The sequence below is a fragment of the Suricata suricatta genome, chromosome 15 (genome assembly GCF_006229205.1).
Source record: "Suricata suricatta isolate VVHF042 chromosome 15, meerkat_22Aug2017_6uvM2_HiC, whole genome shotgun sequence".
NCBI lineage: Eukaryota > Metazoa > Chordata > Mammalia > Carnivora > Herpestidae > Suricata > Suricata suricatta.
Genome location: NC_043714.1, coordinates 21,443,600 through 21,461,628, shown reverse-complemented (window position 1 = coordinate 21,461,628; position 18,029 = coordinate 21,443,600). Strand labels below are relative to the sequence as shown.

At 38.3% G+C, this 18,029-nt stretch overlaps 1 protein-coding gene across 1 annotated transcript in view; it reads right to left on the bottom strand.

Annotated features, from left to right (window-relative positions):
- Positions 1-5,950: 5,950 nt before the first annotated feature.
- Positions 5,951-18,029, bottom strand: part of TERF1 (telomeric repeat binding factor 1) — a 33,550-nt gene continuing 21,471 nt past the window's right edge. The window contains exons 8-10 of the mRNA XM_029923292.1: positions 17,465-17,553; positions 11,097-11,200; positions 5,951-7,047 (exon numbers count right to left, since the gene is read on the bottom strand). Coding sequence (XP_029779152.1) covers positions 6,871-7,047; positions 11,097-11,200; positions 17,465-17,553 — 370 coding nt within the window. The 3' untranslated portion in view covers positions 5,951-6,870. The remainder of the gene's footprint in view (positions 7,048-11,096; positions 11,201-17,464; positions 17,554-18,029) is intronic.

Below are 18,029 nucleotides of genomic sequence, written 5' to 3'. Positions count from 1 at the left end.
GCATTTCCCCCAGAAAGTAAACAAAAAAATTACACACAGAAATTAGGAGACAAAAGATAAAAAAATTAGAAGATCAGTAAGAGAGATCCAATATCTGGATAACGGAGTTCTAGAGATTACAAACTAGAAGGGAGATTACTAAAAAATAATACAATGTTTTTCGGAATTTAGCATACGCATTTCAAAAGCCACTAGGTGTCTGTCTCATTAGTTAAGAAAACAAACAAAAAACAGGGGTGCCTGACTAGCTCAGTTGGAAAAGTATGTGACTCTAGATTTCAGGGCTGAGAGTTTGAGCCGCATGTTGGGTGTAGACGTTACTTAAATAAATAAAACTTTAAAAAAGGAAGAAAAAAGATTCACATCCAAGCACATTAGCATGAAATTCTAGATCACTGGAGACATAAGAGAATCTAAAAGCTTTCAGAGAGAAAAATGTAGATCACATGCCAAGGATTAGTAACCACAATGGTTATCAGACCACCTAAAATAATATTTGGCGCTAAAGACAAGAAAGCAATGTCTTTGAAATTCTACGAGAAAATGTTTTCCAAATGAAAATTCTATATCCAGTAAAATTATAAATACAAGATTAGAATAAGGATATTTTCAAACATGCAAGATATAATAATTTTCCATCCTAAGCGTCTTTTTCTTGAGAAGGTGCAGGAAGTGATGCTCTACCTAAATGAGAGTATAAACTATGAAAGAGGAACCAGGAAATAGAAAATCCAATGCAGGAGAGATGACTGGAGTCCCCAGGGCACAGATGATAAGCTTGACAGCTGTGTGGCAGGCCTGGAGGCAACCAGACACGAGAGCTGGAGGAAGGGTGTCATCAAGAAAACAATGACATCAACAGAATATCTGACATATTTAAATGTATTCAGAGATTTTCAGTTGGGTCAGAGAATTTGGAGGTGATAAATGATGAGTAGACACAGTCAGGTGTGAATAACGGAGAGTTGTAATAATACAAACGCTGATTCCTGATTTAATCAAATGTGGGTACAAATATCCTGGAAGACCTGGGGAGGAGAAGTATGTGTCTGGTGCAAGGTGTATGTCTGTGGGAGCTCGGGGAGGGCATGCAAGAGACCTAAAACCTCATCCTATGTGTGTGGGGGGAGGGGGTCATGGTCAATAATCTAATAGCTCCAACCGAAAAATAACAAACAGCAGTATGAGCATATTTTTATTAACTGTAAAAATCAATCCTTGAGAAAAGAGTTGATGACAGTCACCTTTAGGGAGAACTGAGGGGAAGTGAAAGGGAAGGGTGTTTTCCATTTTAACCCCCATGTTAAAACTATGAACATGGATTACTTTAGTACAAACAGAAATAAAAATTCCAAGGAAAATTTGAAAATAGAAGTATGGTCAAAATGTGAAGCAAGGTAAAATATGGCATGATTTTGAGCTCCTGGGGAAGGGGGGATGGAGAGAACGAGTCAGAGAATATGATTTACCTTGACACTTCTTTGGATTGCATAAATTCATGCCATACGATATTTTTTGAGTTAGTCACACTTCTAGGACCTGATGTGAATAATATACTCTAAAATAATAATACAGGCTTATTGGTTTCTGGGCTTTTAGAATCAACCCATATCTAAAGCACAAAATATTCCATTATAATAATTAGGCTGAATACTAAAATCAGATGAAACCAAACCAATCCAAACAAACGGAGCCCTTGATAATAGGAGGGCATGGGAAGCTGGGGAGAGCAGAAACGTGAAGTTTAGAGGTCCTGATTTCCTCATCCTAATCATGGAGTCAAGGAATCCTGTCTGAAGCTGATGGCATAGGACAAGCTTTAGTAACTCAAAGAAGAAATACACAGAACACAACTCCGGAGGAGCACGGGAGGGGAGGCAAGTGGAGGTGGGAGGGGAGTTAAATGTCTCCTGTGTCACATCAGGCAGTTACTATAATAGTAAGAGCCCCGGGAAGTACTCAAGAAAGCATAAGCAAAATGACTCACCATCGGATTCACTTGGATAACAACTCAGTAGAGTTGTTACTGTAATTTTTAACCACTATTAGTGGTAGAAAACCTTAGAATTAGAGAAACTTAAAGTATCTCTCAAATAATGAAAAAGTACTTGACAGTGAAAAATACACTTCAAGTACAGGTGCATTTGAGGAATTCTTGTGGATTATACTTGCTGCCGCCGCCGAGTCCCACTGGTATTGAGAACACTGAGCTGGGCTTTTGTATGAGGGACATCAACTTTCATGAGCTAAAGAGGGAAAAGTATTCTGCTTTTTTTTTTTTTCCTGATAAAGAAAAATGTTAATTGGGGGACATCAGCAATACAAGTTCTGTCACTTACCGATGCAATTCTGCCAGGGCAAGTCAAAATAACTGAAGCTCGATTCCGCATCAGGGTTCTGTAATAGTTATAATCCATGCCAAGTAAAGCACTCACACATTTATAAAGACAAAGACAGATAGGAGCTCTTCAAGGACTCAAGTGGAAAGGGAAAACATTCTCTCAATAATTCTCTTGTAAAAAAACAAAAACACCGAGAAAGTATTGTTGTTGCAGATTTTATAAAGCGTCACATTCCTTAGGTCAAACTGTCTTCTAGTTTTGCTGTTTCAACACAGGATAGATTTCAGTGAAGCCTTGCTTTAACGTTGACCTATTTTGACATGTGAAGGTGTATGGGGTGGGGGAGGGCAAGTGAAGAAACGAACAAGGTTTTGGCTCTCAGCTGCAGTGCAGTGCTGCGAAGCAGAACAGTTAAGTTTCATCAACAGAGGGTGCTGGAATGACTCATAATGACAGCAGGCCACGCCCTCCCAATGATGGTCCTGCTATGGAGCATGTGAGCTGTGTGGGGGAGTCTAGCTGCAGCCTCCCCTCCCCGGGCTGTTTGCCAGGGCAGTGCCACCTGCACCCTCTGCCAGCTTCTTCCCCTCCAGCAGGCTGTGCTCCACTATTGGGCAGAGGAAAGGGGCACTAGTTTACAGCCAGAAGTTCCATTATCATCCTCTCTTCCTCAGCACGGGAGGCAGACTGCAAGCCCAAGCCAGACTGGGGTGGGGTATAATTCAACAGGGAGGCCAAGACTGTATTCTTGGAGGAAAACGGAACCGGAAGTAACTCCACAACTGTCCCCCTTTCCCTAAGGAATTGTGGGAGCATTACCTTGGCCTAATTCTGTCACCAGAGTCTGCTGTCCTATGGATTTTTGCCCCCAATTCTCCTGACCAGGCTGTTCTTTAGAAACCCCATTTTGTTAGTTTACTTTAAAAGTGGTTCTAAACTTAGGAACTTCCAAACCTGGAACTTCCAAAAAAAATGAGAATTAAGACATTCCCAGCTTCAGAAGTAACTGCCTACCGGAATGAAGTCCAATATCAAAGAAAACAAAATCTAGAACTCAAAAGCAAGGGTCAGCAAACTAAAGCCTACAAGTTAAATCTCGCTGTTGGTTGTTTTTATAAATATAGTTTTATTGGAACACAGCCACACCCACTTAGTATTTATGTGTATCGCTAATTCCAAGAAGACTTGACACACTGTTTAGCCCACAAAGCCTAAAATATTTTATCTGGCCCTTTGGAGAGAAAACTTGCCACCCCTGGCTTAGATCATTGATATTTAATTATTGATGTGGTTGAATTCCAGTGTGCCATGTTTTTGTTTGTCCCTGTGGTTTTGTTTTTGCTTCCTGTCCCGCCACCCCCAATCACCTTCCATTTTCTTTTGGATTATTTGAGTAGTTTTTAACATTCCATTTTATCTGGCTATATATTTGGGTTTTTAAAAATGGTTTCTCTAAGAGTTACAATACATGCCTAACTGTTCAGTTCATTCAAGAGTCACTATTATTCCTAATATTAGACTTCAGGTAAGTTGGAAAAGCCTTGCAGGAATAAACTGAAGCAGTTCTGAGACTGAACAGGACAACAAAGTGTGACCCACAAACTCCAGCAGCCAGTTGAAGCTGCCAAATGACACCCGGTAGCAACCCACGCAGCATGGCCAGGACTTGATTGGTGACTGCCAACATCCTGATACTTTGTCTAAACTTGGGACCAATCAGAATAAGCCAAATACGTTCCTCAAAACAATCACAGAAGATGCCTGCTGCTAGCTGGCCAGGCCCCATGTTCCTCATGCCAATGACTTTCCAACAGAGCACGCCTGAAGCTCTGTGATTTCACCATAAAGATTTCCCATCGCAAACTTCTTTCTGCCTGTGTCTCTGCAAAACACGAGTAGTCGTGGCGGACTCCCTTGCTGTAGCAAGCCCCGAAGAAGCCTGTCCTCATGTGAGTGGTTTTTATTTCTACAACCCAAATATTCAACATAATAAATGTGATATAATCATATATTACTGTATAAAAATGAACTAGAGCTACATACATGAATTGAAAAAAAAAAACCAAAAATTTGATTGTTTCATTTCATTTCCTTAAATGCCTCAAGTAAGAAAACAAGATACTCTCCTGGCCTTTGCAGATTGGCTCAATTGGGGTCACTCAACGTTGAGCCGATCAATTACAGCTCTGCTGTATCTTTTGCCTCCTGTATGTGTGAAGCTCAGAGGTCAGAGGGAGAGACCTAGGGTCCTACCGGGCCTTTTTCTGAGCCTGGGCTGTCTTGGGCATGTGGGCGGCCTTCTGGACTCCCTGATTACCGAGTCCTTCAAAGTGCCTTGACTGCGCGCCGGCCCTCGTGTATCTTGCTCCCCAGATTTTTCAGTCTGTGTGCCATCCCTGACTCCGGGCAGCTACAGGCAATGTTTTTAAAGCTCCTTGAGAGTTCAAAAAGGGTAAAACAAAGGGAAGCTTCTGGATTAAACTCTCAGGGAAATGCCAGACAGGTCAAAACACAACAGTATTGTGAGAACCAGGTGCCCCTCTGGCACCACCAAGCCTAGGTAAGAACACCAGCTGGTGTCCCAAGCGTGGAAAGCAAGAACACCAAACATTTTCCCTACAAAACACAGTAGTCTCTTATTAAGCACTCTTCCGGTTGTCTTAATTATAATCTAGAGTTTCAAATATCAGATTCTAATAGTATTTGCCAGCTTCATAGTTACCTCAGTAACGGGAAAAGTCTTTGCAGCTGCCTACTCCACCCCTGCGGTTAATGTCGCCATGTTGCATTTTACAAGACGAGACTTCAGACATGGAGGCCGCCAGGGGTGGGAGGAATGATGCCAGAGGGAGAGGCGTGGCAACGGCAGGCATCCCTGGGGTGGTGGGGCTGCTCAGGCTCTTGCTGATGGCAGTGAGTACGTGAACCTACACAGTGAGAACTTATTTAGAACTAAGTGCACACGCGCCATAAAGCACAAGTAAAACTGGGGCATGTGCTGAACGCTGGTGGGCTGCATCAGTCTCCTGATGGTGAGAACGCCGTAGTTTTATGAACACCGAGGGGAAAGATACTGCAGGAACAAGTGTCCAAGGGACCTTCTGTATCATTTCTTAACAACTTCATGTGAATCTACACTTACCTCAAAAATTTTAGAGAAGAAAAGTAATTCAGAAGATTCAGATTTAAGATAAGTTTTAGAAATACATTATTCAACTTATTTTGCTTCTCCTTTTTATGTAGCCACAAGTCATAGAAATTTATCTTTAAATAAACCTAAAATAGCTCTTTTAATCAGTAAAATGAAATTCTCAAGAAAGCACCATAGTATAGTCTAAATACACTGATCTTTTTTAGTGGCACATAAAATAATTGAGCATCTCACAGTTAATGGAAACTTAGGATTTCTTGAGTCATGGTAGGTTTGCAGTGAAGTTTATTTAACAGGTCCATTTTGGCTCCTGTTTCTAGCTTTGGCACAAACCATCAAAATGTCTGTAATAAGCAATGGCAGTAACTAGTAAAGGAGAGATGTAGTCAAGTAGTATGGAGTAATTATCCACATTTCCGTTTACTATATGTGTAAGAAAGTAAATTCAGGAACAATGGGAAAGTGACATATGCAACTTTAATAAGAAATGAAATACAAATTAAATACTACCATGTAATTCTATACACCAATATTTCAGTATTTTCACTCATTAAATAAAGCACGTGACTCAAAATGCCAAAGAATGCTCTTATTTTGTGACTAAATCCTCTAAAGAATAAAATGCTGGTGAAAACCTAAAACTGTTCAGTAACGTATGAGGACATTGCTTATTTAGCATTTATCACAGACATCAAATAATCATGGTTAATACCAATTTAAGCATTTACAGAATACTACTTAGGCCCAATACTGATGTATTAAATGAAAATTTCATAGAAACTGGTATTTATGGTACCAGATTATAAGGCAGATTTAAAATCATCTTTATCAAAGTTTTAACACTAAAACAAAGTTAAAAGTAGCCAAATAAGCCTTAAAGCTATTCTTGGTAATAGTACACATTTTGTTCTATGGGTATTACTATTTTCAAGTTTTCTCCCTTATATGAAACTACTCAAAGGAAAATTTAAGTATATTACAAGTCATGGATTACTTTTTACATTCTACAAATAAGCATATTAGTTACTAATATATTAAGATCACTTTACGTTTTTATGTGAAGTCAGCCTACAGAAACAGAACAAGTTAATAGAAATACACTTTTTCTCTTACTTTTTGGGGGTGGGGGACAGGATTTGGGGACAATTATTGAAAGCACCAGGACTCAACAAATTCACATTTTATCAAAGGAAAAAGATTCTTAAAGAATGCAACAATGGCATAAAATCTTACTCACATAGCATCAATCTTCAGACTAAAGTGACATTTTAAGGATACTGTAAAGCTTTAGACACGAATTTTAAGATACATCAATGACCACCAAGTTTCAAACAAATTCCGTGATCAAAATATTTAACTGTCCTTTTACAAACACACTCAGTCTTCACTGTCTGAGCAAATCAGTTTTAGCTTCTTCATAGTCCTCCATCTGTCTTTTAACATGACGCCCGTTCGGTTGTTGAATTTATAATGTAATAGTATTTTAGACCAGTTTCCCTCTCCATATTTCCTCACACCAGATCTCAAATTGTGGTCTTCTTCCCAAAGCCATGCCTTATGATAAAATATAAAACAGTTATTCACAGACACAATTTGTTAAAAAACATACTTACTATAAATCCAACTGCTTTTAATCAAAATAATATTAAAGTTTCTTAAGGAGAAAAAATTTGCATGTACATTTCTTCGATTTCTGTAAGAGCTATAAGCTGTGGACCCATTTCACAGACAAGGGAAGGCATACATTTTACATAACATTTCAAAGGCTACTTAGACTCCCCTTTAAAAAAAAATCTATCACTTTTACAATCCCCAAGTTAAGAATGTCTGTTAAGAAGTTGCTATAATTTTTTTTTTAATGTTTATTTATTTTGAGAGAGAGCAAGTGGGAGAAGGGCAGAGAGAGAGAGGGAGACAGAATCCCAAGCAGGCTCTGTGCTGTCAGCGCAGAGCCCAGTGTAGGGCTTGAACTCACAAATCGTTGAGATCATAACCTGAGCTAAAATCAAGAGTTGGATAATCAACTGACTGAGCTGCCCAGACACGCCAGTTTTATTTGGTTTTAAAAAGCATCAGGGTGGCTCAATCAGTTAATTGTCTGACTTTGGCTCAGGTTATGATCTCGTGGTTCATGAGTCTGAGCCCTGCATCAGGCTCTGTGCTGACAGCTGAGAGCCTGGAGCCTGCCTTGGAGTCTGTGTCTTCCTCTCTCTCTGCCCCTCCCACACTCTCTCTTTCAAAAATAAAAAAATAAACATTAAAAAAATAAAAAGTAGTCATTGGTTTATGCAAATTTCTGATACACACCATAGTTTCCTCATTCTAATCTGAGCTAATTACTTTTAACAGAATGCACAGATGGTACCTGATACAATACAAAAGCTCAGTTCTATTAAAATATAAATTAATATTCTCTGCCTGAATCCTGTTTAGGTTCCTGGATACAAGTTTAAACAGAATTTTCCACATACAGCAGAGGTTAGCAAGCTACTGCCAAAATCCAGCCTTAGGCTGCTTGCACTGCCCAGGAGCTAACAACGGTTTTTACATTTCAAAATAAGGTTTTTAAAGAAGAAAAAAAATACGAAAAAGAAACAGTATATGGCCCATAAAGCCTACTAAGTATTCACTACCTGACCCTTTACAGAAAAGGTTTGCCAACCTCTGACCTAGAAGTTACAATTTTATCAAGTGAAGGTCAACTGAAAACCAGAGTTTTTAACATTTAAAGTATTTAATTTTTTCTTCTATTGAAAAAGAGCAACTTTAATTTGATATATTATCACTCTGTGATTGCTTATACCTTCTTTTGTTTGTTCTGAATGTTTGGAATTTTCCAAGTTTAATTTCATCTATGATTTAAAGGCAAGAGTCTTGAAAAACATCATATGGAACATGTGATCATACAGAAAATAATAACCTAATCTTTAAAAGTTTAAAGAGGCCCACTCCTACTTTCTATAAAAGTAGACACTTGGCTTCAGTGTCAGAGCAAAAAGAAAACACAAGGGCAGTACAATTTCATTCGAATCTACTCTTTTGTTTCCTCTTTTTCATTTCTTCATTTCCTATATCTGACTTCTTGTTTTAGTTTTTAAACTTTTTCTTTTGTATATTTATTTTTGAGACGGAGACAGAGCACAAGTGGGGAGGGGTAGAGGGAGACATAGAATCGGAAGCAGGCTCCAGGCTCTGAGCTAGCTGTCAGCTCAGAGTCTGATGCAGGGCTCGAACCCATGAACCATGAGATCATGACCTGAGCCGAAGTCAGATGATTAACCGACTGAGTCACTCAGGTGCCCCTGACTTCTTGTTTTAGATTCCATTCATAATATCACAAAGCAAAAGAATTTAAGATGACATTTTAGGACATTAAAAAAAATCAGTATTCTTTGTGCTATTCTGTCTTTTGCTTTTTTTTAAAGTTTATTTAATTTTTTTGAGAGAGAGAGAGAGAGATGAGAGAACATGAGATGGGGAGGGACAGGTGGAGAGGGAGTGAGAGAATCCCAAACAGGCTCCACACAGCATGGAGCCCAACATGGGGCTCGAACTCATGAAACTGTGATGTGATGACCTGAGCCAAAGTTGGGACCACTGAGGCGCCCCTGCTTTTCTTGAATTATTATAAATAGGATCAATAAAAAAATGATGACCACCATGGTCAACCTGGTCAAGCCCATAACCCCCCAAAATACAAAAAGCCTATAACAAATTAAAACACACCAATCAATCATTTTCTTTCCTAGGGCTGAAAAGTTTTTATGTAACTTGTATTTGAAAATCATATTATCATTTTTAATGTCTTTCAGAAGAAAAAACAATGCTCTCTAATGCTTTAAAAGGATACTATTTATAGTACTAAAAAGCCCCAATATAGTAAATTCCATTATATGCCATCTCTGGGAAAAAAGTCTTTGCTGTCGAAAGACATTTACTTTTATTCTTTAATAGAATAAATTTATAAAAGGACGTCTCTTTAAACTGTGATGAATGGGCACCTAGGTGGCTCAGTTAGTTAGGCATCTGACTCTTGATTTCAGCTCAGTTCATGATCTGATGGTCATGAGATCGAAGGAAGCCAGGAATCAAGCCCCGAGTAGGGGTCTGCTACTGGGTGTGAGCCTACTTAAGAGTCTTTCTTCGCTTTCCTCCTGCCCCTTCCCTGTTTGTACACATGCGCGTGTGCTCTCTCAAAATCCTCACAAAACTGTGATGAGGCAGGCAGAAACACCTCTGTCTGTTTCACAGAAGATGCAGCAAGGAGAATCTGTCCAATCAGGTACAGACTACTGCAATAAAATTTTTTAAAGAACAAAAATGTTAACACAAAATAAGATAAAATCTGTCACTCATCTGAAAACAAAATTGTTCCACCAAAAGCCAAGGGTAGAAAGCTGAAAACACAATGAGGTACTTGTAATAGCCACACATTTCCTTTTTGGCAACAGTAAACAGTGACAGACAATATCCTCTATGTTCTATTCTTTAAATTATGGAGTTGATAACCCACATTTTGTTTTAAATACCAAAAATAGAAAAAACCTGTTTTGATATACAGCTATAAATAACACCAGAAGAACTACAGGGAAAGATCAGCTTAAAAGAATGAGGCAGGGGCACCTGGGTGACTTAGCTGGTTAAGCATCTGACTTGGGCCTAGGTGATGATCTTGCCAGTCCCGAGTTCGAGCCCTGCATTAGGCGCTGTGCGGACAGCTCAGAGCCTGGAGTCTGCTTCTGATTCTGTGTCTCCCTCTCACTGTCCGCCCCTCCCATGCTCTTGCTCTGTCTTTCTCTCTCAAAAATAAACATTTAAAAAAATAATAAAAAAATTGTGAGGCAGATCGGGAACCTGGTCGGTGGAGTGTCTGACTCTTGGTTTCGGCTCAGGTCATGATCTCATGGTTCGTGGGATTAAGCTCTGAGTAGGGCTCCGTGCTGGCAGTGGGGAGCCTGCTTGGGATTCTCTCTCTTCCATTCTCTCGTCCCCTCCCCAGCCTGCGCTTTCTTTCTCAAAATACATTACTTAAAAAAAAAAAAGTAGGAGTCTAAGACTTCTAGTTTTGTGACATATAAAAAGCTTGGAAGTATCACTCCAGTTCTCAGAAGAAAAAAACTAAACTGAAAGTCAACAACTCTTTGTAGAGGATTAAAACCAATAGGCAAAATGCTAACATAAAACTAGAAAAACAGAAGGGTGGATACACAGAATCCCAGCTTATCAGGAACAGAAGCTCACAGCTGAGCCAGTACTGATAGAAACGCTGAACTATGATGGACGGCTCAAGTGACGGAGGCTCACTGCGGACAAGTCTGAGTTAAAAAGCCCCAGATGCCCAAAAGTGCAACTCACCTCCACCCAACCGCAGCCCCCTCCAGAGGAAATAAAAGCTGAGAAGCACATTAGACGGTTTTAGCCCAGGACACAAACTCACTAAAAGAATTAGAAAAATCACAGCACTGCGGACCACTCCCTGCCTCATCTGCATCTGACCATAGGCTCGGCTCCTGTGAAACGGCTGCCTCAGAGTCTCACTGAGGAGCCTCTAGGGAAAACCAAAGGCAGCAAGGGAGACAAAAATAGGGGAATGTAATGAATACCTGCTTTTTCCTAGATCGACGGGGTTTAGAAGTTATCGGCTGATTGTTCGAAATGTGTCTTCTCTTGCTTTCAGTGGCATGTCTGTTTTTTACCTTTCTTCCACCTAAATGTAGAAATATAGTCATCAAAAATTGTGTCACATTAAAATAAAAGGGGGATTATACTTTTAAAGGTTACCATGAAATGCCTATCTAGTATTTAGCTATTTTAAATAAAAGAACTCCATCTGCTTAATTTTTTCCCCTTTGAATCTGGAAGCAGCACAGTACAATGCAAAGATCAATCTCTGAAAATGAGAGGGGGTATTGAATGCCGATTCTCTTATTATGTCTTTAAAAAGTTATTTTACCTCCCAGAAACATATTTCATTTCATAAAATATATATATATAGTAGTATTTATCTTATAGGATTGTTGAAATTTACTTAGGATAATGTTTAAGGAATATGTGCCCTTGTGTAAGAATTTTAACCCTTTCCTCCTTCCCTTTTTATTTATAGTCAGTTAAGATAAAAACAAATGTATGTGTTACTGAAAGAACTGTTAACTATTGAAAGAAAATTGCTTATACAAGAAACCTGAAAATATCTACAGAATTTAGCAAGTTGGGTGGATAGAAGATCATTAAATAAAGCTCAATAGTATTTCTGTTCATTAGCAACAGTCAGAATAATTAAAACAAGCAAAAGATAATATTTACAATAGTAACAAAAAAATAATATAACTCTAACAAAAGTGGTCAAGATCTGCATGTATGTAGTAAATTATAAATCCTTACTACACATATACACTACACAGTATAAGAAAATATATAAGACAACCGAAATAGAGAAATATGCTGCATAGGGAGACTATATACTTAATATCATCTATAACTAAAGTCTGTAATTAATACTAATATATAATAACTCTTTTCCCAAAAGTATCTATTGTTTAGAATGGAATTTCATCTTTAATATATTTTTATTAAAACTTTATGTATTTATTTATTGGGAGACAGAGACAGCATGAGCAGGGGAGGGTCAGAGAGAGAGAGGAGACACAGAATCTGAAGAAGGCTCCAGGCTCTGAGCTGTCAGCACAGAGCCCTTCATGGGGCTCAAACCCACGAACCATGAGATCATGACCTGAACTGAAGCTGGACGCTTAGTCGACTGAGCCACCCAGGTGCCCCTATTAAAACTTTTTAATGTTTATATTTGAAGAAGGCGACACAGAATGTGAAGCGGGCTCCAGGCTCTGAGCTATCTGCATAGAGCCAGATGCTGTTCTAGAACCAATGAGCTATGAAATCATGACCTGAGCTGAAGTCAGACACTTAACCGACTGTGCCACCCAAGCGCCACCAAAATATATTTTTTTTATGTTTACTTATTTATTTTGAGAGAGAGCGAGCATGAAAGCCTTTGTGGATGGGGAAGGTGGCAGAGAGAGAGAAAATCCTCACTGTCAACGCAGAGCCTGATGCAGGGCTCCACAAACCATGAGATCACTCCCTAAGCTGAAATCAACAGTCAGATGCTTAACCAACTTGGCCACCCAGGTGCCCTTACAATGCAACTTCAAATAACAATTTTAACAGGGTGTTCTGTAGAACTTCTCAAGATTATTCTAAAATTATTTGTGTTATAAGAAGTAGTCCACCACTCACTGGCCCTGAGCAGCGGTGCAATTTCTGTTAATGTACAAGACTTCTTTGTTTCCTGATACAAAGCAATTTTGTAGTCAAATAGGCACCTAAGTAGGTCAAAGGAACCACAGCCTGAGCAGCATGTAATTACTCTCTCCTGTGGGGGTGCTTGGGCGGGGGGCACTTTTAAGTTCCTCAGCTACAGTACACCCTAGTGCCCGCACAGCATCTATCTGGGGCCATCACAATGCCTTTGGGACTGGGATAAAGGAGTCAGCACAACTATGCTGACGCCGTGCTCTCTGTGGTGCTCTAACAAACTGCTTTGCTCTGACTTGTTAAGGCTTATTGTCTACTTCTGCACCTGCGGAATTCTCTATGAAGTTGGGTTTCTTCCCTCACAACACAGAAGACCAAAACACCAAGAATAGTCAAGATATTCCTGAAGAACAGGAAGATGAAAGGAATTTCTCTGTCACATAAGGAATTATTATAAAACTACAATAATTGAGACAATCTGACCGTATGTACTGGTCACACTCCATTCAGGAAAATGAAACCCCACCGGTTATGAACAGAGGTTTTCTTATTGCAAATTGTTTAGATAGGTGCTAGAGGACTATAAAAAAAGGAAATTAATAAATTAGCAGAAGTCAGTAACTACATCAATCATCACTGCTGTAGGCCTCAATCTTCTCTCTCAGTAACTGGTGGAACAAGTGGGCACGAGTAAGCATGCGCACCCGGATCAGAACAGCACTGTGAACCAGCCTGACCTGACATTCTACCACACTCCACTCAACGACAGAATTCATTCTTCTCAAATGCACATCAACACTCACCAGGACAGGCCAGATTATGTACCATAAAACAAATCTTAACTTAAAAAAAGAAAGAAATCCTACAAAGTATTTTCTCAGTCCCAAACAGAACTAAATTAGAAAGCAATAATAGAAAGATTATCTGGAATACTCTTCAATATTTGGAAATTAAAGAACTTCTAAGTAGCCTATACGTCAAAGAAAAAGTCTTAAGGAAAATGAAAAAATATTCTGAACTAAATGAAAAAACATCTCAAAATCTGTGGGATGAAATGAAAGCACTAATTAAAGGGGGAATTTATAGCATAAGATGTGCATATTAAAAAATAAAAAAGACCTGTGAACCTAGGAATAAAAGGTAATTCATATACAAAGTGGGGAGAAAGTCAGGTTGACATCAGACTTATCCACAGCAGCACTCACAAAGTCAAAAAATAATGGATATCCGTAAAGTTATATAAAACAACAACAATAACAAAAAACTATTCCCAAAGAATGTTATATTTAGCAAAATTTCCCTTTAAGCAAAGAACACTACACATCCTAGATACAGCACAGATCCCTGTGTCCATGGTATGGCAGTAACCCTGGATGGGGACAGATGGGAACTACCCTAGGCTGAGCACAGCGTAATGCCCAGAGCTGTCATAATAACTATGCTGTACTCATGAAACTACTGTAACACTCTGGGTCAACTATATTTCAATTTAAACAAACAAAAAGGAGCATCTTCCACTTCAGTGATGACAGGAGCATGGGTCTATCAGGAATTGCCACTTGAATGACGAGAGTCAGCCTGGAGGGGAAGCCAACGGAGGAAAGTAGAGCTGAGAGACAAAGAGGAAGCGGGTCTGATGAAAATGCTGGAGTAGCAGGATCCAGCCACACGTGAAGGTAATGTACCTGAACTTCTGAGAACCATGAGTAAATTCCCTTTCTCATCTCAAAGAAAAAAAAAAAAAAAAGAACAGACATTCTCAGTGATGTAAACCTTTAGAAATTATAGTACCTTTACTCCTATCTTTAAAAAAACATAGCCAAAGGGCACCTGGGTTACTCAGTCATTGAGCATCCAACTTCAGCTCAGGTCATGAACTCGGAGGTTCATTGAGTTTGAGCCCTGTGTGGGGCTCTGTGCTGACAGCTCAGAGCCTGGAGCCTGCTTCTGTGTCTCCCTCTCTCTTTGTTCCTCCCTGGCTCTCTTTCTCTCTCAAATATAAATAAAGATTAAAAAACCAAAGCCAAACAAGAGTTTAGGAATGGGGACATGATGGTCAATGGGTTAGTAATAAGCAATAAATCAATTTAAATACAGATTAAACTACTTTGGGAATTATGGCTAGAAAAGGCTACAAACCTTGAACATATATATAAAAGAAACTAAGAAAAATTGGGTAACTAGCGAGAGATTTTTTTTTTCTTGCTAATATCACCCTCTTTAGATAAAAATCAATCAACAGCCTAAAGTTTAAATTTATGATTACAGAGGCAACCTGACTCAACCTCTCGAAGCATTTCATGTTCTTCATCCTTCATTTTGGATGAATCATATAGATTACTGATATACTTCTTATGAAACAAAGTTCAGTGAATTCTTCAGTTTCATTCTTTAGAAACTAAATGTAAATATATTTTAAAGTATATTTAAATATATGTATTTAAAGTAACCTGGTCACATTTTTCTAAATTTTTGTTTGGCTATTCTTCCACTGGCAAAGTCTAATCCAGCAATTACAGGCATGGGCTCTTCAGTCAGAATGTCTACTTTCACCTGTCTGGCTCAGTTGGTAAGGACATGAAACTCTTGATCTTGGGGTTGTAAGTTCAAGCCTCACACTGGGGGTAGAGCTTCCTTAAAAGAGAATGTCTAATTTCAAATTCTAGTTCTGTTCACTATTTCTGTGACCATGTGCATTTTACTTAATCTCTTTTTATGTCAGCTTCCCCATCTGTAAAATGGGGATGATTAAAAAAACAGTACTTGCAAGATTGCTGAGGATTAAATGAGTTTACACATGGAAAGCATTTAACTCAAATATTTATCATGAAGGTTTTTTTCTGCACAGAAAGAATTTAGGAGATTTTCTTTCTTTCAGTTTTTCTAAATCACTTGATTTTTTCCAAAGTACATGGCAATTTTACAAATCTGCAAAAAAATATTTTTATAAAGGTGTTTAAAAAAATTTGAATAAAAAACCTGTTTAGCACAAACAAAACTAATATCCTCTAACTATGAAGAGATGATACTGCATACCTTTTAACTAAACTGGAATGTAAAAAAAAAAAGTGTATGTACGTATTAGTAACATCTAAGAAAAAGTCAAGAAATGTACAAAAACTCACAACATCTTCTAGGCTCAACATCCATAGTCACTGGCAAGCCCCTCTGCAATGAGGTTATTTATTTACAGTTCTCAGAGTTTAACTACTGAGCAACTATTTAGAATGTAAAAAAGTAGATGTTTCCATTTCTTTGAATTCTGTATTATGTAACTGAAAGTCCAGAATTCCAAATTATTTTAGTTGAGAATTATGATTCCTAGCTAGTTTTCAGCGATAGATGCAGAACAATTTTCTAACATGAAGCAAATATATCTTGGAGTTTAACTTTGCCATCTTTAAAACAAGGATGATAATATCTATGAATGTAAACATTTTAGAGCTGTAATTTACAAATATTAGTTAATATTGGACCTGTCACCAGCCATCAGCTATGAATAAATTCATCTAATTAGTACTTACTGCAGCCCTACTCTGTCCCTGGCATCAAGCTGGCACACCTACTAGTTTTGTATTGATCAGTAAATGATATTGTGGAGCAACAGTTTAAATACCCTTGCATTCATTTATACAATACCCAAAACATAGTGTAGGCTCAATAAATATTTGCTGAATGAATATATATCAAGGAGGAACTTACAATCAAATTGTTATTTAAATAATTATGGACTGCTTTTAAGAGTTTTTTGATTATTGTTGCATGATTTTTTTTAAAATCCAGCAATGCCTTTTATGAGAATAAATTCTAAATGCAATGAGGAAGGTATATTCCACAGTCAATCCTCATTACTCATGGGTTCTTTGGTTGTAAATTCACCTCCCTGATAATTATTTGTAACTCAAAAATCAATACGCAGAGTGCTTTTGTGCTCACTGCAGAGCGACAAAAAATTTACCTCCCCCGAAGTGCACGTTCCTAGCTGGGTTAAGCAAGGTGAAGCTCTGTCCTTCATGTTTTAGCTTTCATGTTATAAATACTTGTCCTTTTTACAGTCTATTTAACGCTACATTGCGTTTTTGGGTTAATTTTGCTGTTTAAAAATGGCCCCCCAAAGCACTGTGGAAGTGTTGTCTAGTGTTCCTAAGCGCAAGAAGACTGTTATGTTCCCTAAAGAAAAAATATGCGTGTTAGGTAAGTTTCATCCCGGCATGAATTACGGTGCTACTGGCCATGAGTTCAAGGTTAATGCATCAACATTATTTATTAGTGTCTAAACAGAAACACATAAACACACTGAACAAAGTTATGTATCTACCAGGTGACAAAACTGTGGTGATAAGCTCAAAGGAATCTAGTCTTATAATTCCCCTGTAATGGTTCGGTATTCAATAATCATGGCGACTTCACTGGATGTAACTACCATGGCCATAACTGTATGTTTAAGGTAAGTACCCACCTCAAGTTGCTGAACAAAGTTAAGGTAGAAAAGCAGTGTGCCATCATAGCAAAAGTACTGTAAGCTAGGCAACCAGAATGGCTCACTTTCTAAATTAACTCTATGAGGTTATGACACTGAATCCTCTGTGCTTCAGTTTTCTGAAGTGTGTCTGTGTGGTGTGGTGGGGAGGTCAAAGGCTGGATCACTTTCAAGGACACCTCAATTCTCCACTTCTAAAACTGTAATAAGAGTACTCACTTTGAAGAGTTTCCACTCTTTCCTCTCTCTTATTAAAATCTTGTTGGCTTCCGTGTTTCCATTTAGATCGAGAGAGATTCTTGTGAGACCTAAATTAAACATAAAAGCATGGGATTGGTTCCATAAGGACTAGAAAAGCTATAAAAAGGGTAGATGATCTGTCTTGATCTCTGTTCTAGGACCTTCTACTTTGGCCTGTTTCCTTTGATGCCCTCCTTGCTGAGTGCCACATCTTAATCTTTGGCCTCTTAAGATTTTTGTTGTCTTCACTTCCCTCTCTTCCCATCACCTATTTTTTCCATCTCATCTACTTAGAAATCATGATTCTTTTGGTCTTCTAAGTAGATTGAAAAAAAAAATCCTTAGACTATCAGCAATTAACTTTCATTCTCTCTGATGCTAAAAGAACACATTTTCTCTTTCCCAAAAGAGAAATTCCAAACTTCCTTTGCACATAATGGCAGGTGTCACTTAACTTTATGGCTTCCAAAAATAGATTTTCTGACAGAAAGTCTGTTTGGAAATATAGAATGTGCCAATTTTTTTTTACAATCTTGCAAAGTTG